The 25,000-nt window shown below is 44.2% G+C and overlaps 1 protein-coding gene across 1 annotated transcript in view; it reads right to left on the reverse strand.

The window, feature by feature from the left end:
* LOC123740021 (vacuolar protein sorting-associated protein 13B-like) overlaps positions 1-25,000 on the reverse strand; it is a 39,479-nt gene that overhangs the window by 2,526 nt on the left and 11,953 nt on the right. The window contains exons 3-5 of the mRNA XM_045713950.1: positions 11,025-11,221; positions 6,272-6,477; positions 3,434-3,804 (exon numbers count right to left, since the gene is read on the reverse strand). Coding sequence (XP_045569906.1) covers positions 3,434-3,804; positions 6,272-6,477; positions 11,025-11,221 — 774 coding nt within the window. The remainder of the gene's footprint in view (positions 1-3,433; positions 3,805-6,271; positions 6,478-11,024; positions 11,222-25,000) is intronic.

Below are 25,000 nucleotides of genomic sequence, written 5' to 3' on the forward strand. Positions count from 1 at the left end.
ACGGTGTAGGAGCATAGCATGACCAGATACTCTGGTGACGGTGTAGGAGCATAGCATGCCCAGATACTATGGTGACGGTGTAGGAGCATAGCATGCCCAGATACTATGGTGACGGTGTAGGAGCATAGCATGCCCAGATACTCTGGTGACGGTGTAGGAACATAGCATGCCCAGATACTATGGTGACGGTGTAGGAGCATAGCATGCCCAGATACTATGGTGACGGTGTAGGAGCATAGCATGCCCAGATACTCTGGTGACGGTGTAGGAGCATAGCAGGCCCAGATACTATGGGGACGGTGTAGGAGCATAGCATGCCCAGATACTCTGGTGACGGTGTAGGAGCATAGCAAGTCGGCGACCATCGTTGGTCACCGCCTTTCAAAGTGTGTTGCATTCTGGGAATAAAAATTGTCAGATTTCCGCCTACATGTCAACTGAGTGAACTTGACAGAAATCACGTGATCAAAAGGGCAAGACGTTTCGACCTGCAGTCGCTCTTCACCGACTTCATCCTGCAGCGTGCATTGTGGGAGGATCTACTGTCAACCAATCAGCAGGGTGTTTTCCTGCAGCCATCGCCTGCATTGTGGGAGGATCTACTGTCAACCAATCAGCAGGGTGTTTTCCTGCAGCCATCGCCTGCATTGCGGGAGGCTCCCCTGTCAACCAATCAGCAGGGTGTTTCCCTGCAGCCTGCATTGTGGGAGGCTCTCCTGTCGACCAATCAGCAGGGTGTTTTCCAGCAGCCATCGCCTGCATTGTGGGAGGCTCTCCTGTCGACCAATCAGCAGGGTGCTTTATATTCGACCCACCTGAACGTGACCAAAACACACGACTGAAACAGGAACTAAATTTGCCGCGATTCATAAATACACAATATTATAGTATGTATCTGAGTATGTATCCGGGGAACCGATGGATGCTGAATAAGCCAATCCACCGTACCAAAGGGGTTAAATGTGGAAGACCCATTTGGGTTGAATGAGTAGGTCCTCAGTTTACCAATCCTGTTTTTATTGAAAACACAGGGCTTTGGAGAGTGCTTCTCAAACACACTAAAAGTTAAAGAGTACGCAATTCCAAAACAGCTCGACGACCAAGGTCTGTGAATTACTTGAACCTGTTACAAAACTCATCCACCCCCTCTCTGTTCAGATCCAGGTTAACTCATCCACCCCTCTCTGTTCAGATCCAGGTTAACTCATCCACCCCTCTCTGTTCAGATCCAGGTGGAGTTAACTCATCCACCCCCTCTCTGTTCAGATCCAGGTGGAGTTAACTCATCCACCCCCTCTCTGTTCAGATCCAGGTTAACTCATCCACCCCTCTCTGTTCAGATCCAGGTTAACTCATCCACCCCTCTCTGTTCAGATCCAGGTTAACTCATCCACCCCTCTCTGTTCAGATCCAGGTTAACTCATCCACCCCTCTCTGTTCAGATCCAGGTTAACTCATCCACCCCTCTCTGTTCAGATCCAGGTTAACTCATCCACCCCTCTCTGTTCAGATCCAGGTTAACTCATCCACCCCTCTCTGTTCAGATCCAGGTTAACTCATCCACCCCTCTCTGTTCAGATCCAGGTGGAGTTAACTCATCCACCCCTCTGTTCAGATCCAGGTGGAGTTAACTCATCCACCCCTCTCTGTTCAGATCCAGGTGGATTTAACTCATCCACCCCTCTCTGTTCAGATCCAGCTTCTCGTTAACCAGTCCAACCTCAACACAACAGACCCCCACCGCCACATCGAGACAGAGTGACGCAGGGTGACTGTTAAAAAAAAAGCTCAGAGTTTAACAGCGAAACGCGTTCTACTGTTGCTATTGAAAACTGCTGGGAAAGTTTACCCCATTAAACCCCATTAAACCCGGGAGGACAGAGAGAGAGTTCTACCAGTCGGACGGGACAGCTGCGAGCACGAGTTCAAATCCATCCCCAGTTTATAGAGGAACGTTATCCGAGGCACCTTTCAACGGGACGAGCAGATTTCTAAACTTCCAGCCGTCTTTAAGATGCCGCGCGCTAAGCCGTCTTTAAGATGGTATCAGTTAACAGAGACCCGATACAGCCTCTTCATCCTCTGTCGTCCTCTTCGCTCTATAAAAAACGGCTTCACGCGGACAAATATTACCTCTGAGAAATGCTGATAGTCCATAGAACCTGCTTGTTAAAGGGGTTTAAAGTGACAGTTCTCTCTCTGTCAGCCACGACGTCCCAGCAGTCACCAGAACATCCAATTAGACCTGGTTACGTTATGAGCCTCTCTATGTCACGCAGCTCTACGGTAGACGTGACAAACTGGAGACAGTAATATAGACGAGGGGGAGAAACTTCTAATCACGTGGAATTGGATCCTTGCCATGCAGAAGTTGTGGTCGAACGACATTATTAAAACGGACAGTAAAACAGATCAAGGAGCAGTTGAAGATACCAACAAAAACCCTGTTTCCTGTTCGGGCTTTTCAGATCCCTGCTACATCCTGCTGGGAACAGAAACCTGATCTGTCTATAACTACAGATGGATCCATCTTCTCTTCTCTAAAGACGAGCCGGGGTCGTTCAAACAGGAAGAGGGGGGGAAAAAAAAGCCCTCCTCTCTTGTGATTTCCTAAGTGCACATTTGTTGTTCTGTGAGAACGTTAAACCTACTGTCTTTTACTGCGGCTGAACCCTAAAGCCACTTCCCCTGGGGAGAGAGGGGGAGAGAGGATAGGGAGAGAGGATAGGGAGAGAGGGGGAGAAAGGATAGGGAGAGAGGGGGAGAGAGGATAGGGAGAGAGGGGGAGAGAGGGGGAGAGAGGATAGGGAGAGAGGGTAGGGAGAGAGGGGAAGAGAGGATAGGGAGAGAGGATAGGGAGAGAGGATAGGGAGAGAGGATAGGGAGAGATGATAGGGAGAGAGGATAGTGAGAGAGGATAGGGAGAGAGGATAGGGAGAGAGGATAGGGAGAGAGGGGGAGAGAGCCGGGTTTAGATCTGGGGGTAGGCCTGCCTGGGGAAAGTTGGGTTTGAGGCTGGGGGTAGGCCTGCCTGGGGAACGTTGGTATGAGGCTGGGGGGTAGGCCTGCCTGGGGAAAGTTGGGTTTGAGGCTGGGGGGTAGGCCTGCCTGGGGAACGTTGGGTTTGAGGCTGGGGATGGTTAAAATCTCCCTCCCAACCCATGTCCCCTGGTCCAATCAGGATCTCAGGGCCTCTCTGCTGTCTCCACACACCTGTCTACAAGACTCTCCTATCCTCCTCTTCCTCCTCTACAAGACTCTCCTATCCTCCTCCTCTTCCTCCTCTACAAGACTCTCCTATCCTCCTCTTCCTCCTCTACAAGACTCTCCTATCCTCCTCTTCAAGACTCTCCAGGGCTGTATCCAGGCTGATGGCTGATGGCTGATGGACGTTAGGGTTAGGATTAGACTCAGTATCTAACAGTAGTCTCACCTGCTGCCAGCTCTGCAGGGCTGTATCCAGGCTGTGTACAGTGTTCTGGCTGATGTTGACGAAGACGGGGTCTATGAAGACGTTCCCGTCCAGGAGGGTGTTGTTGGAGCAGCGTGTGACCGCGGCCTGGCCCTGCAGTATGAACGGCTGCAGCAGGCAGAGCCAAGTCAGGTTCCGGTACTCCAACAGTCTGCAGTCCAGCTCAGTGGAGAACTGGATCTCCTGGCACAGCCGGGTAGAACTAACGGTACCGGTACCACCGCTCCACTGGCGAAGGAACACCCGCGGCTCCTGTGCCCCGATGACCAGGTACTCCTGCTCCTGGGGCAACTTCCTGTCTGGCAGGAAGGGGCGGAGTCGACGTGACGGCACTGGAGACGGAATAGACAGACGGACAGAGGCGATGTGAGTTTGTGAATGTAATATACAACTAAAGTGACAGTAGTATGAAGTTCCAACTACTACAGAATGCCCTCAGATGAAACAAACAAATAAAAACCAATAGTGATTTTCTGGAAAGTTCCACTTTGTGTGACGGTGTTACAGTACCTGTACCCAGCTGCTCCAGGCGGTGTTACAGTACCTGTACCCAGCTGCTCCAGGCGGTGTTACAGTACCTGTACCCAGCTGCTCCAGGCGGTGCTACAGTACCTGTACCCAGCTGCTCCAGGCGGTGTTACAGTACCTGTACCCAGCTGCTCCAGGCGGTGCTACAGTACCTGTACCCAGCTGCTCCAGGCGGTGCTACAGTACCTGTACCCAGCTGCTCCAGGCGGTGTTACAGTACCTGTACCCAGCTGCTCCAGGCGGTGTTACAGTACCTGTACCCAGCTGCTCCAGGTGGTGCTACAGAACCTGTACCCAGCTGCTCCAGGCGGTGCTACAGTACCTGTACCCAGCTGCTCCAGGTGGTGTTACAGTACCTGTACCCAGCTGCTCCAGGCGGTGTTACAGTACCTGTACCCAGCTGCTCCAGGCGGTGCTACAGTACCTGTACCCAGCTGCTCCAGGTGGTGCTACAGAACCTGTACCCAGCTGCTCCAGGTGGTGCTACAGTACCTGTACCCAGCTGTTCCAGGCGGTGTTACAGTACCTGTACCCAGCTGCTCCAGGTGGTGTTACAGTACCTGTACCCAGCTGCTCCAGGCGGTGTTACAGTACCTGTACCCAGCTGCTCCAGGTGGTGCTACAGTACAGTGCCTTGCGAAAGTATTCGGCCCCCTTGAACTTTTCGACCTTTTGCCACATTTCAGGCTTCAAACATAAAGATATAAAACTGTATTTTTTTGTGAAGAATCAACAACAAGTGGGACACAATCATGAAGTGGAACGAAATTTATTGGATATTTCAAACTTTTTTAACAAATAAAAAACTGAAAAATTGGCCGTGCGAAATTATTCAGCCCCCTTAAGTTAATACTTTGTAGCGCCACCTTTTGCTGCGATTACAGCTGTAAGTCGCTTGGGGTATGTCTCTATCAGTTTTGCACATCGAGAGACTGACATTTTTGCCCATTCCTCCTTGCAAAACAGCTCGAGCTCAGTGAGGTTGGATGGAGAGCGTTTGTGAACAGCAGTTTTCAGTTCTTTCCACAGATTCTCGATTGGATTCAGGTCTGGACTTTGACTTGGCCATTCTAACACCTGAATATGTTTATTTGTGAACCATTCTATTGTAGATTTTGCTTTATGTTTTGGATCATTGTCTTGTTGGAAGACAAATCTCCGTCCCAGTCTCAGGTCTTTTGCAGACTCCAACAGGTTTTCTTCCAGAATGGTCCTGTATTTGGCTCCATCCATCTTCCCATCAATTTTAACCATCTTCCCTGCCCCTGCTGAAGAAAAGCAGGCCCAAACCATGATGCTGCCACCACCATGGTTTGACAGTGGGGATGGTGTGTTCAGGGTGATGAGCTGTGTTGCTTTTACGCCAAACATAACGTTTTGCATTGTTGCCAAAAAGTTCGATTTTGGTTTCATCTGACCAGAGCACCTTCTTCCACATGTTTGGTGTGTCTCCCAGGTGGCTAGTGGCAAACTTTAAACAACACTTTTTATGGACATCTTTAAGAAATGGCTTTCTTCTTGCCACTCTTCCATAAAGGCCAGATTTGTGCAGTATACGACTGATTGTTGTCCTATGGACAGAGTCTCCCACCTCAGCTGTAGATCTCTGCAGTTCATCCAGAGTGATCATGGGCCTCTTGGCTGCATCTCTGATCAGTCTTCTCCTTGTATGAGCTGAAAGTTTAGAGGGACGGCCGGGTCTTCGTAGATTTGCAGTGGTCTGATACTCCTTCCATTTCAATATTATCGCTTGCACAGTGCTCCTTGGGATGTTTAAAGCTTGGGAAATCTTTTTGTATCCAAATCCGGCTTTAAACTTCTCCACAACAGTATCTCGGACCTGCCTGGTGTGTTCCTTGTTCTTCATGATGCTCTCTGCGATTTAAACGGACCTCTGAGACTATCACAGAGCAGGTGCATTTATACAGAGACTTGATTACACACAGGTGGATTCTATTTATCATCATTAGTCATTTAGGTCAACATTGGATCATTCAGAGATCCTCACTGAACTTCTGGAGAGAGTTTGCTGCACTGAAAGTAAAGGGGCTGAATAATTTTGCACGGACAATTTTTCAGTTTTTTATTTGTTAAAAAAGTTTGAAATATCCAATAAATTTTGTTCCAGTTCATGATTGTGTCCCACTTGTTGTTGATTCTTCACAAAAAATTACAGTTTTATATCTTTATGTTTGAAGCCTGAAATGTGGCAAAAGGTCGAAAAGTTCAAGGGGGCCGAATACCCAGCTGCTCCAGGCGGTGCTACAGTACCTGTTCCCAGCTGCTCCAGGTGGTGGTAGAGATGCAGCTGTATCTGTGCCAGGGTGAGAGACACGCCCAGGGAGGGCACGGACCAGGGGGCGAAGCAGGAGTCGACCCGGGTACAGGCTGCCAGCGCCGTGGGGGACACCAGCTGGTCACAGGGCAGAAGCTGGGACCCCGAGGAACCCTGCTGAGATCCTGACTCACTGTCAGAACTGTAAAGAGATACATAAACAACTATTAAAAGACTGAGAGTTTATAAATCTGACTCACTGGGAGGGAGAGGAGAAAGAACAATAGGAAACACTTCCAGGAGGAGGACGGGCTGGAGGGACATTAACAAGGTGTCATGGAGGAGGACTGGCTGGAGGGACATTAACAAGGTGTCATGGAGGAGGACTGGCTGGAGGGACATTAACAAGGTGTCATGGAGGAGGACTGGCTGGAGGGACATTAACAAGGTGTCATGGAGGAGGACTGGCTGGAGGGACATTAACAAGGTGTCATGGAGGAGGACTGGCTGGAGGGACATTAACAAGGTGTCATGGAGGAGGACTGGCTGGAGGGACATTAACAAGGTGTCATGGAGGAGGACTGGCTGGAGGGACATTAACAAGGTGTCATGGAGGAGGACTGGCTGGAGGGACATTAACAAGGTGTCATGGAGGAGGACTGGCTGGAGGGACATTAACAAGGTGTCATGGAGGAGGACTGGCTGGAGGGACATTAACAAGGTGTCATGGAGGAGGACTGGCTGGAGGGACATTAACAAGGTGTCATGGAGGATGACTGGCTGGAGGGACATTAACAAGGTGTCATGGAGGAGGACTGGCTGGAGGGACATTAACAAGGTGTCATGGAGGAGGACTGGCTGGAGGGACGTTAACAAGGTGTCATGGAGGAGGACTGGCTGGAGGGACATTAACAAGGTGTCATGGAGGAGGACTGGCTGGAGGGACATTAACAAGGTGTCATGGAGGAGGACTGGCTGGAGAGACATTAACAAGGTGTCATGGAGGAGGACTGGCTGGAGGGACATTAACAAGGTGTCATGGAGGAGGACTGGCTGGAGGGACATTAACAAGGTGTCATGGAGGAGGACTGGCTGGAGGGACATTAACAAGGTGTCATGGAGGAGGACTGGCTGGAGGGACATTAACAAGGTGTCATGGAGGAGGACTGGCTGGAGGGACATTAACAAGGTGTCATGGAGGAGGACTGGCTGGAGGGACATTAACAAGGTGTCATGGAGGAGGACTGGCTGGAGGGACATTAACAAGGTGTCATGGAGGAGGACTGGCTGGAGGGACATTAACAAGGTGTCATGGAGGAGGACTGGCTGGAGGGACATTAACAAGGTGTCATGGAGGAGGACTGGCTGGAGGGACATTAACAAGGTGTCATGGAGGAGGACTGGCTGGAGGGACGTTAACAAGGTGTCATGGAGGAGGACTGGCTGGAGGGACATTAACAAGGTGTCATGGAGGAGGACTGGCTGGAGGGACGTTAACAAGGTGTCATGGAGGAGGACTGGCTGGAGGGACGTTAACAAGGTGTCATGGAGGAGGACTGGCTGGAGGGACATTAACAAGGTGTCATGGAGGAGGACTGGCTGGAGGGACATTAACAAGGTGTCATGGAGGAGGACTGGCTGGAGGGACATTAACAAGGTGTCATGGAGGAGGAGGACTGGCTGGAGGGACATTAACAAGGTGTCATGGAGGAGGACTGGCTGGAGGGACATTAACAAGGTGTCATGGAGGAGGACTGGCTGGAGGGACATTAACAAGGTGTCATGGAGGAGGACTGGCTGGAGGGACATTAACAAGGTGTCATGGAGGAGGACTGGCTGGCTGGAGGGACATTAACAAGGTGTCATGGAGGAAGGACTGGCTGGAGGGACATTAACAAGGTGTCATGGAGGAAGGACTGGCTGGAGGGACATTAACAAGGTGTCATGGAGGAGGACTGGCTGGAGGGACATTAACAAGGTGTCATGGAGGAGGACTGGCTGGAGGGACATTAACAAGGTGTCATGGAGGAGGACTGGCTGGAGAGACATTAACAAGGTGTCATGGAGGAGGACTGGCTGGAGGGACATTAACAAGGTGTCATGGAGGAGGACTGGCTGGAGGGACATTAACAAGGTGTCATGGAGGAGGACTGGCTGGAGAGACATTAACACGGTGTCATGGAGGAAGGACTGGCTGGAGGGACATTAACAAGGTGTCATGGAGGAGGACTGGCTGGAGGGACATTAACAAGGTGTCATGGAGGAGGACTGGCTGGAGGGACATTAACAAGGTGTCATGGAGGAAGGACTGGCTGGAGGGACATTAACAAGGTGTCATGGAGGAGGACTGGCTGGAGGGACATTAACAAGGTGTCATGGAGGAGGACTGGCTGGAGGGACATTAACAAGGTGTCATGGAGGAGGACTGGCTGGAGAGACATTAACACGGTGTCATGGAGGAAGGACTGGCTGGAGGGACATTAACAAGGTGTCATGGAGGAAGGATGAGCTTAACAACCATTGGCTGTGGAACGTGTAGGACTGCAGGAGGAACAGGAAGTGAGGGATGGCGGAGGCTGTCCTCTAGAAGAAGGTAACCATCACATGTTGAGGGGGGGGCGTCCCAAATAGCTTACTATTCCCTACGTAGTGCACTACTTTTGACCTGGGTCCATAGTGCACTATAAGCTGTCAATTGGGACACACCTTGACAATAAAGGAAATGTACTGGAGAATGACTGTAATGAAATGCACGTGTATATTTGGCTTTTCACTGGGTTGCTGTTTTCTGTTGTTGTCCTCTCGTCATTCCATGTTTTCTTATTCCTGCCTTTCTGCTTCTCCAGATCCCTTAAACCCACACAGAATGTAGGCTTGGCAGTTAGCTCATATAGAAAGCCCCTAAACTCAGGGAGGCAGAGAGAGAGACCGCCTCCCTCCTCTCCTCCAGTTTCCCTCTTCCCCACTCCTGCCTCCCTCCTCTCTCCCTCCTGCCTCCCTCCTCTATCCCTCCTGCCCCACTCCTCTATCCCTCCTGCCTCCCTCCTCTATCCCTCCTGCCCCACTCCTCTATCCCTCCTGCCTCCCTCCTCTACTCCCTCCTGCCTCCCTCCTCTATCCCTCCTGCCTCACTCCTCTCATCCCTCCTGCCTCCCTCCTCTATCCCTCCTGCCTCCTCCTCCTCTATCCCTCCTGCCCCACTCCTCTATCCCTCCTGCCTCCCTCCTCTATCACTCCTGCCTCACTCCTCTATCCCTCCTGCCTCCCTCCTCTATCCCTCCTGCCCCACTCCTCTATCCCTCCTGCCTCCCTCCCGCCGCACTCCTCTATCCCTCCTGCCTCACTCCTCTATCCCTCCCGCCCACTCCTCTATCCCTCCTGCCTCCCTCCTCTATCACTCCTGCCTCACTCCTCTATCCCTCCTGCCTCCCTCCTCTATCCCTCCTGCCCCACTCCTCTATCCCTCCTGCCCCCTCCTCTATCCCTCCTGCCTCCCTCTCTCTATCACTCCTGCCTCACTCCTCTATCCCTCCTGCCTCCCTCCTCTATCCCTCCTGCCCCACTCCTCTATCCCTCCTGCCTCCCTCCCGCCGCACTCCTCTATCCCTCCTGCCCCACTCCTCTAACCCTCCCGCCGCACTCCTCTATCCCTCCTGCCTCCCTCCTCTATCCCTCCTGCCCCACTCCTCTATCCCTCCTGCCCCCCTCCTCTATCCCTCCTGCCTCCCTCCTCTATCACTCCTGCCTCACTCCTCTATCCCTCCTGCCTCCCTCCTCTATCCCTCCTGCCCCACTCCTCTATCCCTCCTGCCTCCCTCCCGCCTGCACTCCTCTATCCCTCCTGCCCCACTCCTCTAACCCTCCCGCCGCACTCCTCTATCCCTCCTGCCTCCCTCCTCTATCCCTCCTGCCCCACTCCTCTATCCCTCCTGCCTCCCTCCTGCCCCACTCCTCTAACCCTCCTGCCCCACTCCTCTATCCCTCCCGCCGCACTCCTCTATCCCTCCTGCCTCCCTCCTCTATCCCTCCCGCCCCACTCCTCTATCCCTCCTGCCCCACTCCTCTATCCCTCCTGCCTCCCTCCTCTATCCCTCCTGCCTCCCTCCTCTATCCCTCCTGCCTCCCTCCTCTATCCCTCCTGCCCCCTCCTCTATCCCTCCTGCCCCCTCCTCTATCCCTCCTGCCTCCCTCCTCTATCCCTCCTGCCTCCCTCCTCTACCCCTCCTGCCTCCCTCCTCTATCCCTCCTGCCTCCCTCCTCTATCCCTCCTGCCTCCCTCCTCTATCCCTCCTGCCTCACTCCTCTACCCTCCTGCCTCACTCCTCTATCCCTCCTGCCTCCCTCCTCTATCCCTCCTGCCTCACTCCTCTACCCTCCTGCCTCCCTCCTCTATCCCTCCTGCCTCACTCCTCTATCCCTCCTGCCTCCCTCCCCTATCCCTCCCTTCCCCTCGAGGTAAGCAGGAAGGGATCTGTTTGGCCCTGACAGCCACTTGGTGTGCTGGGAAATGTCAGTAGGTTGATCTGAACCTGGGCCAGGTCCACTGCCTCCCCCAACCCTCCCTCCCTCCCTCCCAGATGTGGAGCGAGTGACCGGCACACAGAGGCTTTTGTGCTCAGAGACGATCAACATTCTGCACTGTACTGAACCACACACACACACACACACACACACACACACACACACACACACACACACACACACACAGTAGAATCAGGTGTGTGAAGAGAGTGTTAATCGTCTCCTCACCTCTGTTCGTCTCCTCCGTCTGGGTTGCTGTTGAGGACGATCCTCCACAGGTCAGAGGTCACCAGATCCTTCTGCTCATTGGTCAGCGTCAGGCTGGGCAGGGTCAGCTCGCAGGCGCTACTCTCTGATAGGCTGAACTCTCGGTAGGGGACGAAGGCGTGCTGGAGCTCGTCCCAATACTCCAGGCTGCACGGCACCTGCAGAACAAGAACCCCCAGACAACTAAAACCTCACGACCTCTTTAATCAGAACTAATGGCTGTTGACCTGACGAGCTGCTTCCTGCTGAGGAGAGCTGGGAGGAGGAGGTGGGGAGGAGAGGAGAGGTGGGAGGAGGAGGTGGGGAGGAGAGGAGAGGTGGAGGAGAGGTGGGAGGAGAGGTGGGAGGGGAGGGGAGGAGAGGTGGGAGGAGGTGGGGAGGGTAGGGGAGGAGGAGGTGGGGGGGGGGAGGAGGTGGTGGGAGGGGTAGGGGAGGAGGAGGTGGGAGGGGAAGAGGAGGTGGGAGGGGAGGAGGTGGTGGGAGGGGAGAGGAGGAGAGGTGGGAGGGGAGGGGGAGGAGAGGAGAGCTGGGGAGGAGAGGTGGGAGGGGAAGGGAGGTGGGGAGGAGAGGAGCACTGGGAGGGGAGGTGGGAGGGGAGGAGAGGAGAGGTGGGGAGGAGAGCTGGGAGGGGAGGGGAGGTGGGAGGGGAGGTGGGAGGGGAGGAAGTGGGATGGGATGGGAGGAGAGGAGAGGAGAGGTGGGGAGGAGAGAGACCACCTCACCCTAGCAGATGGGATTCAGCCTGACGTCCTTTACATTATGACCTGCCTCTGGACCCAGTGGGAGTCTGACTGATGATCAGCCTTGTTCACTGAGATGATCCTCTGCTCATCAGCAACCACAGAACACTACTGCTGCTACCTATACTACTATACTATACTAATACTACTATACTAATACTACTATACTAATACTACTATACTACTATATTAATACTACCACACTACTATACTAATACTACTACACTAATACCACTATACTAATACTACTATACTAATACTACTATACTACTATACTAATACTACTATACTACTATACTGCTATACTACTATACTAATACTACTATACTACTATACTAATACTACTATACTGCTATACTAATACACACTACTACTATACTAGTACACTATACTACTATACTAATACTACTATACTAATACTACTATACTACTATACTAATACTACTATACTACTATACTAATGCTACTATACTAATAATACTATACTACTATACTAATACTACTATACTACTATACTAATACTACTATACTGCTATACTAATACACACTACTACTATACTAATACACTATACTACTATACTAATACTACTATACTAATACTACTACACTACTATACTAATACACAATACTACCACACTACTATACTAATACACAATACTACTAATACAATACTAATACTACTATACCACTGCTGCTACCTATACTACTATACTAATACTACTATACTAATACACAATACTACTACTATACTACTACTACTATACTACTGCTGCTACCTATACTACTATACTAATACTACTATACTATACTACTACTATACTAATACACCGCTATACTAATACTATTATACTACTATGCTAATACACAATACTACTATTACAATACTAATACTACTATACTAATACTACTATGCTACTATACTAATATACAATACTACTATACTAATACACAATACTGCTAATACAATACTAATACTTCTATACTACTGCTGCTACCTATACTAATACACTATACTACCACACTACTATACTAATACTACTACACTAATACACTATACTACTATACTAATACTACCACACTACTATACTAATACTACTATACTACTATACTAATACTACCACTATACTGATATGACCACACTACTATACTAATACACTATACGAATATACTAATACTACTACTATACTACTATAGTAATACGACCACACTACTAAACTAATACACTATACTACTATACGAATACTACTATACTAATACTACTATACCAATACACTACTGCTGCTACCTATACTAATACACTATACTACTACTATACTAATACTACTACACTACTACTATACTAATACACTATACTGCCACTATACTAATACTACTATACTAATACTACTATACTAATACTACTATACTACCACTATATTAATACTACTATACTACTACTATACTAATACTACTAATATACTAATACACTAAACTACTACTATACTAATACGCTATACTACCACTACACTAATACTACTATACTAATACAGCTATACTACTACTACACTACTACTATACTAATACTACTAATATACTAATACCGCTATACTAACACACTATACTACTACTATACTAATACCACTACACTACTACTATACTGATACACTATACTACTACTATACTAATACTATACTAATACACTACTGCTGATACCTATACACTATACTACTACTATACGAATACACTATACTACTATACTAATACCACTACTATACTAATGCACTATACTACTACACTAATACTACTAATATATGAATACTACTACACTACTATACTAATACTACTATACTACTACTACTATACTACTATACTAATACTACCACTATACTGATATGACCACACTACTATACTAATACACTATACGAATATACTAATACTACTACTATACTACTATAGTAATACGACCACACTACTAAACTAATACACTATACTACTATACGAATACTACTATACTAATACTACTATACCAATACACTACTGCTGCTACCTATACTAATACACTATACTACTACTATACTAATACTACTACACTACTACTATACTAATACACCATACCGCCACTATACTAATACTACTATACTAATACTACTATACTAATACTACTATACTACCACTATATTAATACTACTATACTACTACTATACTAATACTACTAATATACTAATACACTAAACTACTACTATACTAATACGCTATACTACCACTACACTAATACTACTATACTAATACAGCTATACTACTACTACACTACTACTATACTAATACTACTAATATACTAATACCGCTATACTAACACACTATACTACTACTATACTAATACCACTACACTACTACTATACTGATACACTATACTACTACTATACTAATACTATACTAATACACTACTGCTGATACCTATACACTATACTACTACTATACGAATACACTATACTACTATACTAATACCACTACTATACTAATGCACTATACTACTACACTAATACTACTAATATATGAATACTACTACACTACTATACTAATACTACTATACTACTACTACACTAATACAATATACTACTACTACTATACTACTACTACTACTACCACTATATTAATACTACTATACTACTACTATACTAATACTACTAATATACTAATACACTAAACTACTACTATACTAATATGCTATACTACCACTATACTAATACTACTATACTAATACAGCTATACTACTACTACACTACTACTATACTAATACTACTAATATACTAATAGCGCTATACTAACACACTATACTACTACACTAATACTACCACTATACTGATATGACCACACTACTATACTAATACACTATACGAATATACTAATACTACTACTATACTACTATAGTAATACGACCACACTACTAAACTAATACACTATACTACTATACGAATACTACGATACTAATACTACTATACCAATACACTACTGCTGCTACCTATACTAATACACTATACTACTACTATACTAATACTACTACACTACTACTATACTAATACACTATACTGCCACTATACTAATACTACTATACTAATACTACTATACTAATACTACTATACTACCACTATATTAATACTACTATACTACTACTATACTAATACTACTAATGTACGAATACACTAAACTACTACTATACTAATACGCTATACTACCACTACACTAATACTACTATACTAATACAGCTATACTACTACTACACTACTACTATACTAATACTACTAATATACTAATACCGCTATACTAACACACTATACTACTACTATACTAATACCACTACACTACTACTATACTGATACACTATACTACTACTATACTAATACTATACTAATACACTACTGCTGATACCTATACACTATACTACTACTATACCTAATACACTATACTACTATACTAATACCACTACTATACTAATGCACTATACTACTACACTAATACTACTAATATATGAATACTACTACACTACTATACTAATACTACTATACTACTACTACACTAATACAATATACTACTACTACTATACTAATACTACTACTACCACTATATTAATACTACTATACTACTACTATACTAATACTACTAATATACTAATACACTAAACTACTACTATACTAATATGCTATACTACCACTATACTAATACTACTATACTAATACAGCTATACTACTACTACACTACTACTATACTAATACTACTAATATACTAATAGCGCTATACTAACACACTATACTACTACTATACTAACACAATATACTACCACTATACTAACACACTATACTAATACTACTATACTACTATACTACCACACTATACTACTACTATACTAATACTACTACACCATACCACTACTATACTATTACTATACTAATACTACTATACTCGTACACTATACTACTGCTATGCTAATACTACTATACTGATACACTATGCTACTACTATACAAATACTACTATACTAATACACTATACTACTACTATACTAATACTACTATACTACTATACTAATACCACTACACTACTACTATACTGATACACTATACTACTACTATACTAATACACTACTGCTGATACCTATACACTATACTACTACTATACGAATACACTATACTACTATACTAATACACTATACCACTACTATACTAATGCACTATACTACTACACTAATACTACTAATATATGAATACTACTACACTACTATACTAATACTACTATACTACTACTACACTAATACAATATACTACTACTACTATACTAATACTACTACTACTACTACTACTGATACCTATACACTATACTACTACTAATACACTATACTACTACCATACTAATACACCACACTACTAAACTAATACTACTAATATACTAATACTACAACACTACTATACTAATACTACTATACTACTACTACACTAATACAATATACTACTACTATACTAATACTACTACTGATACCTATACTAATACACTATACTAATACTACTATATTACTACTCTGATACCTATACTAATGCACTATACTACTAATATACCAATGCTACCACACTACTATACTACTACACTAATACTACTATACTGCTACTAATATACTAATACTACTATACTACTATGCTAATACTACTATACCTCCACACTAATACTACTATACTGCTACGACTGTACTAATATCACTACACTATACTGATGGTACCGCTACCTATACTAATGCACTATACTACTACTATACTAGTACACTATACTACTACTATACTAACACCCTATACTACTAATATACTAATACTACTATACTAACACACTATACTACTACTGCTACTATACTAATACAACTATACTACTACTGACGCTGCTACCACTATACTACTACTACTGCTACTACCTATACTAATACTACTATACTACTACTACTGCTGCTAATACTAATACTATACTACTAATGCTGCTACATATACCAATACTACTATACTACTACTGATGCTGCTACCACTATACTACTACTACTGCTACTACCTATACTAATACTACTACTACTACTGCTGCTAATACTAATACTATACTACTAATGCTGCTACATATACCAATACTACTATACTACTACTACTGATGCTACCTATACTAATACTACCACTATACTTCTACTGCTGCTACCTATACCAATACTACTACCATACTACTACCACTGATGCTACCCATACTAATACTACTACCGATAATACCCATACTAATACTACTATACTACTACTGCTGCTACCTATACTAATACCACTGTACCACTGCTGCTACCTATACTAATACTACTGTACTACTGCTGCCACCTATACTAATACTACTACTACTGCTGCCACCTATACTAATACACTATACTACTACTGCTGCCACCTATACCAATACTACTACTACTGCTGCTACCTATACTAATACACTATACTACTACCGCTGCTACCTATACTAATACTACTACCGCTGCCACCAATACTAATACTACTATACCACTGCTGCCACCTATACTAATACTACTATACTACTGATGCCACCTATACTAATACTACTATAATACTACTACTGCTGCTACCTATACCAGTTCTACTATACTACTGCTGCTACCTATACTAATACTACTATACTCATACTGCTGCTACATATATTAATACTAAAACTACTGATACCTATACTAATACTACTATACACCTACTGCTTCTACCTATACTAATACTACTACTCCTGCCTATACTAACACACAGCAGTCTACTACTGCTGATACCTATACCTATACTAATACTACTACCAATACTACTATACTACTACTGCTAATACCTATACTAATACTACTACCTATACTAATACTACTATACTACTACTGCTGCTACCTATGCTAATACTACTACTACTACCTATACTAATACTACTATACTACTACTACTATACTAATTCTACTACTACTGATAAATATACTAATACAACTATACTACTACTGCTACCTATACTACTACTACTACTACTATACTACCACTGCTGCTGCTACCTATACTAATACTACCATACTACTACTACTGCTGATACCTATACTAATACTACTACTGCTGCTACATATACTAATACTACTATGCTACTACTGCTGCTACCTATACTAATACTACTACTACTACTACTACTGATACCTATACACTATACTACTACTAATACACTATACTACTACCATACTAATACACCACACTACTAAACTAATACTACTAATATACTAATACTACAACACTACTATACTAATACTACTATACTACTACTACACTAATACAATATACTACTACTATACTAATACTACTACTGATACCTATACTAATACACTATACTAATACTACTATATTACTACTCTGATACCTATACTAATGCACTATACTACTAATATACCAATGCTACCACACTACTATACTACTACACTAATACTACTATACTGCTACTAATATACTAATACTACTATACTACTATGCTAATACTACTATACCTCCACACTAATACTACTATACTGCTACGACTGTACTAATATCACTACACTATACTGATGGTACCGCTACCTATACTAATGCACTATACTACTACTATACTAGTACACTATACTACTACTATACTAACACCCTATACTACTAATATACTAATACTACTATACTAACACACTATACTACTACTGCTACTATACTAATACAACTATACTACTACTGACGCTGCTACCACTATACTACTACTACTGCTACTACCTATACTAATACTACTATACTACTACTACTGCTGCTAATACTAATACTATACTACTAATGCTGCTACATATACCAATACTACTATACTACTACTGATGCTGCTACCACTATACTACTACTACTGCTACTACCTATACTAATACTACTACTACTACTGCTGCTAATACTAATACTATACTACTAATGCTGCTACATATACCAATACTACTATACTACTACTACTGATGCTACCTATACTAATACTACCACTATACTTCTACTGCTGCTACCTATACCAATACTACTACTATACTACTACTACTGATGCTACCCATACTAATACTACTACTGATAATACCTATACTAATACTACTATACTACTACTGCTGCTGCTACCTATACTAATACTACTGTACTACTGCTGCTACCTATACTAATACTACTGTACTACTGCTGCTACCTATACTAATACTACTACTACTGCTGCTACCTATACTAATACACTATACTACTACTGCTGCTACCTATACTAATACTACTACTACTGCTGCTACCTATACTAATACACTATACTACTACCGCTGCTACCTATACTAATACTACTACCGCTGCCACCAATACTAATACTACTATACTACTGCTGCTACCTATACTAATACTACTATACTACTGATGCTACCTATACTAATACTACTATAATACTACTACTGCTGCTACCTATACCAGTTCTACTATACTACTGCTGCTACCTATACTAATACTACTATACTCATACTGCTGCTACATATATTAATACTAAAACTACTGATACCTATACTAATACTACTATACACCTACTGCTTCTACCTATACTAATACTACTACTCCTGCCTATACTAATACACAGCAGTCTACTACTGCTGATACCTATACCTATACTAATACTACTACCAATACTACTATACTACTACTGCTAATACCTATACTAATACTACTACCTATACTAATACTACTATACTACTACTGCTGCTACCTATGCTAATACTACTACTACTACCTATACTAATACTACTATACTACTACTACCTATACTAATTCTACTACTACTGATAAATATACTAATACAACTATACTACTACTGCTACCTATACTACTACTACTACTACTATACTACCACTGCTGCTGCTACCTATACTAATACTACCATACTACTACTACTGCTGATACCTATACTAATACTACTACTGCTGCTACATATACTAATACTACTATGCTACTACTGCTGCTACCTATACTAATACTACTGATACCAATACTAATACTACTATACTGCTACTGCTGCTACTATACTAATACTACTATACTAATACCACTATGCTTCTACCACTGCTGCTACTATACTAATCGTACTATACTACTACTGCTGCTACTATACTAATACTAATATACTACTACTACTGATACCTATACTAATACTACTATACTACTACATATACTACTACTACTTATACGGATACTACTATACTACTACCACTACTGCTGCTACTATACTAATACTGCTATACTAATACTACTGCTGATGCTACTATGCTAATACTACTATATTACTACTACTACTGCTGCTACTATAATACTACTGCTGCTTCCTATGCTAATACTACTATAGTACTACTACTGCTGCTGCTACTTATACTAATACTGATACCTATACTAATACTACTATGACTGCAACCTATACTAATACTACTACTGATACATATACTTATACTACTACTACCACCTATACTAATACTACAATACTACTACTACCGATACCTATACTAATACTATTATACTACTACTACCTATACTAATACTACTACTGATACATATACTTATACTACTACCTATACTAATACTACAATACTACTACTACCGATACCTATACTAATACCATTATACTACTACTACTTATACCAATACTACTATACTACTACTGCTGCTACTTATACTAATACAACACACACACCCTACTACTACTACTGATACATATACTACTACTGCTGCTACTTATACTAATACTACTATACTACTAATACTGCTACCTATACTAATACTACCTATACTACTACTACTGCTGCTACCTATACTAATAATACTACTACTGATACATACACTAATACTACTATACTACCACTATTACTGCTACCTATACTACTACTTATACATATACTAATACTACTATACTACCACTACTACTGCCACCTATACTAATACTGATACATATACTAATACTACTATACTACTAATACTGCTACCTATACTAATACTACCTATACTACTACTACTGCTGCTACCTATACTAATACTACTACTGATACATATACTAATACTACTATACTACCACTACTACTGTTACCTATACTAATACTGATACATATACTAATACTACTATACTACTACTACTACCTATACTAATACTACTACTGATACCTATACTAATACTACCAATACTGCTACCTATACTGATACTACTACTGATACATATACTAATACTACTATACTACCACTACTACTACTACCTATACTAATACTACTAATACTGCTACTACTACTGATACATATACTAATACTACTATACTACCACAATACTGCTGCTACCTGGTCCACATCCTGCTGTGTTTAGAGAGACCCTGATAGGCTAGTCATCCTGGTCCACATCCTGCTGTATTTAGAGAGACCCTGATAGGCTAGTCATCCTGGTCCACATCCTGCTGTGTTTAGAGAGACCCTGATAGGCTAGTCATCCTGGTCCACATCCTGCTGTGTTTAGAGAGACCCTGATAGGCTAGTCATCCTGGTCCACATCCTGCTGTGTTTAGAGAGACCCTGATAGGCTAGTCATCCTGGTCCACATCCTGCTGTGTTTAGAGAGACCCTGATAGGCTAGTCATCCTGGTCCACATCCTGCTGTGTTTAGAGAGACCCTGATAGGCTAGTCATCCTGGTCCACATCCTGCTGTGTTTAGAGAGACCCTGATAGGCTAGTCATCCTGGTCCACATCCTGCTGTGTTTAGAGAGACCCTGATAGGCTAGTCATCCTGGTCCACATCCTGCTGTGTTTAGAGAGACCCTGATAGGCTAGTCATCCTGGTCCACATCCTGCTGTGTTTAGAGAGACCCTGATAGTCTAGTCATCCTGGTCCACATCCTGCTGTGTTTAGAGAGACCCTGATAGGCTAGTCATCCTGGTCCACATCCTGCTGTGTTTAGAGAGACCCTGATAGGCTAGTCATCCTGGTCCACATCCTGCTGTGTTTAGAGAGACCCTGATAGGCTAGTCATCCTGGTCCACATCCTGCTGTGTTTAGAGACACCCTGATAGGCTAGTCATCCTGGTCCACATCCTGCTGTGTTTAGAGAGACCCTGATAGGCTAGTCATCCTGGTCCACATCCTGCTGTGTTTAGAGAGACCCTGATAGTCTAGTCATCCTGGTCCACATCCTGCTGTGTTTAGAGAGACCCTGATAGGCTAGTCATCCTGGTCCACATCCTGCTGTGTTTAGAGAGACCCTGATAGGCTAGTCATCCTGGTCCACATCCTGCTGTGTTTAGAGAGACCCTGATAGGCTAGTCATCCTGGTCCACATCCTGCTGTGTTTAGAGAGACCCTGATAGGCTAGTCATCCTGGTCCACATCCTGCTGTGTTTAGAGAGACCCTGATAGGCTAGTCATCCTGGTCCACATCCTGCTGTGTTTAGAGAGACCCTGATAGGCTAGTCATCCTGGTCCACATCCTGCTGTGTTTAGAGAGACCCTGATAGGCTAGTCATCCTGGTCCACATCCTGCTGTGTTTAGAGAGACCCTGACAAGGCAGAGTATATATATATCTCTGATTTCTCTCCCCACAGCGTCACCCTCCCAACCAACACTACAGACAACATGGCCTTGCAAATACAGCTTCCCCAGTACAGATTCCCCTTGCCAGATACAGCCCAGCTCAGTCCTCAGCTCAGTCTCTCTCTCTTCATTTAGTTTTTTGCTATTTCTCTCTGATGCGTCTCGTTAAGTCCGTGTGAATATTTCCCTGCCAGCTCTTATCACCACGGAGACGAATCGATTCGAGATCGTTCTGAACTAAAAGTTTACACTGGAGAGGTACCCACCACGAGTCCCGGCTGTCGTAAGGAGAAGTGGACCAAAGTGCAGCGGCTGTCGTAAGGAGAAGCGGACCAAAGTGCAGCGGCTGTCGTATGGAGAAGCGGACCAAAGTGCAGCGGCTGTCGTAAGGAGAAGCGGACCAAAGTGCAGCGGCTGTCGTAAGGAGAAGCGGACCAAAGTGCAGCGGCTGTCGTAAGGAGAAGCGGACCAAAGTGCAGCGGCTGTCGTAAGGAGAAGCGGACCAAAGTGCAGCGGCTGTCGTAAGGAGAAGGGGACCAAAGTGCAGCGCGTGTGTGTCGTTCCGCATTTTATTTACGCTGTGAAACTATGCAGTACATAAACAAACAAAACAACAAACCGTGACGTGAGGTGAAACAAACACTAAAAATAATCACCCACAAAACCCAGGTGGGAAAAAAAAACCTACTTAAATATGACCTCCAATTAGAGACAACGAGGACCAGCTGCCTCTAATTGGAGATCATCCCAAACAAAAACCCCAACATAGAAATACAAAAACTAGAACCTAACAACATAGACATAGAAAACATAGAATAAACCCCCCTGTCACGCCCCTGACCTACTCTACCATAGAAAATAACAGCTTACCGTGGACAGGACGTGAAAACACGTTCTAGAACGACGTTCTCCAAAACACGCCGACCTACTACGCCTTTGTCCCAAACGGCACCCTATTCCCTACATAGTACACTGCACAGAACTACCAAAAAGCCATGGCCAAAGTAGTGCACTACATAGGGGATAGGTTGCCACTAGGTGATGAGGTTTCTGTGTGGAAAAATATTGTTTTCTCTCTGTGTGTGTGTGTGTGTGTGTGTGTGTGTGTGTGTGTGTGTGTGTGTGTGTGTGTGTGTGTGTGTGTGTGTGTGTGTGTGTGTGTGTAAAACGTTAAACTGCTCAGAGGGACTGAAGTCTCGCTGAGTGAGGTGAGTGTGTGTGTGTGTGTGTGTGTGTGTGTGTGTGTGTGTGTGTGTAACGTTAAACTGCTCAGAGGGACTGAATTCTCGCTGAGTGAGGTGAGGTGTGTGTGTGTGTGTGTGTGTAAACGTTAAACTGCTCAGAGGGACTGAAGTCTCGCTGAGTGAGGTGAGTGTGTGTGTGTGTGTGTGTGTGTGTGTGTGTGTGTGTGTGTGTGTGTGTGTGTGTGTGTGTGTAAAACGTTAAACTGCTCAGAGGGACTGAATTCTCGCTGAGTGAGGTGAGGGGTGTGTGTGTGTGTGTGTGTGTGTGTGTGTGTGTGTGTGTGTGTGTGTGTGTGTGTGTGTGTGTGTGTGTGTGTGTGTGTGTGTGTGTGTGTGTAAACGTTAAACTGCTCAGAGGGACTGAAGTCTCGCTGAGTGAGGTGAGTGTGTGTGTGTGTGTGTGTGTGTGTGTGTGTGTGTGTGCGTGTGTGTGTGTGTGTGTGTGTGTGTGTGTGTGAGATCTGATTCGCTACATGGGCAGGCCGTGTTGTTTCACTGCATTAGGTGGGACTAAGGCCCGGCTGGGGGGGAGTGCTGACCCGTCACGCTACAATAATAGTTATGTAGGTCGTCCCAACCACTTCTCTCTCTGCTGCCTGTCTGAAGTCAGTTACAACCCTGAAAGGTCCACACTTCTGCTAATGACAAGGTGAATTAGGAGGGTTCAACATCTTGGAGGAACAGAGAGGAACACAGGGCTGAGTTAACAGCACGAGACCGGTACCCCCTGTATATAGCCTCCACATTGACTCTGTACCGGTACCCCCTGTATATAGCCTCCACATTGACTCTGTACCGGTACCCCCTGTATATAGCCTCCACATTGACTCTGTACCGTAACACCCTGTATATAGCCTCCACATTGACTCTGTACCGGTACCCCCTGTATATAGCCTCCACATTGACTCTGTACCGGTACCCCCTGTATATAGCCTCCACATTGACTCTGTACCGGTACCCCCTGTATATAGCCTCCACATTGACTCTGTACCGGTACCCCCTGTATATAGCCTCCACATTGACTCTGTACCGTAACACCCTGTATATAGCCTCCACATTGACTCTGTACCGTAACACCCTGTATATAGCCTCCACATTGACTCTGTACCGTAACACCCTGTATATAGCCTCCACATTGACTCTGTACCGTAACACCCTGTATATAGCCTCCACATTGACTCTGTACCGTAACACCCTGTATATAGCCTCCACATTGACTCTGTACCGTAACACCCTGTATATAGCCTCCACATTGACTCTGTACCGTAACACCCTGTATATAGCCTCCACATTGACTCTGTACCGGTACCCCC

This window comes from Salmo salar, unplaced genomic scaffold (assembly GCF_905237065.1).
Source record: "Salmo salar unplaced genomic scaffold, Ssal_v3.1, whole genome shotgun sequence".
NCBI lineage: Eukaryota > Metazoa > Chordata > Actinopteri > Salmoniformes > Salmonidae > Salmo > Salmo salar.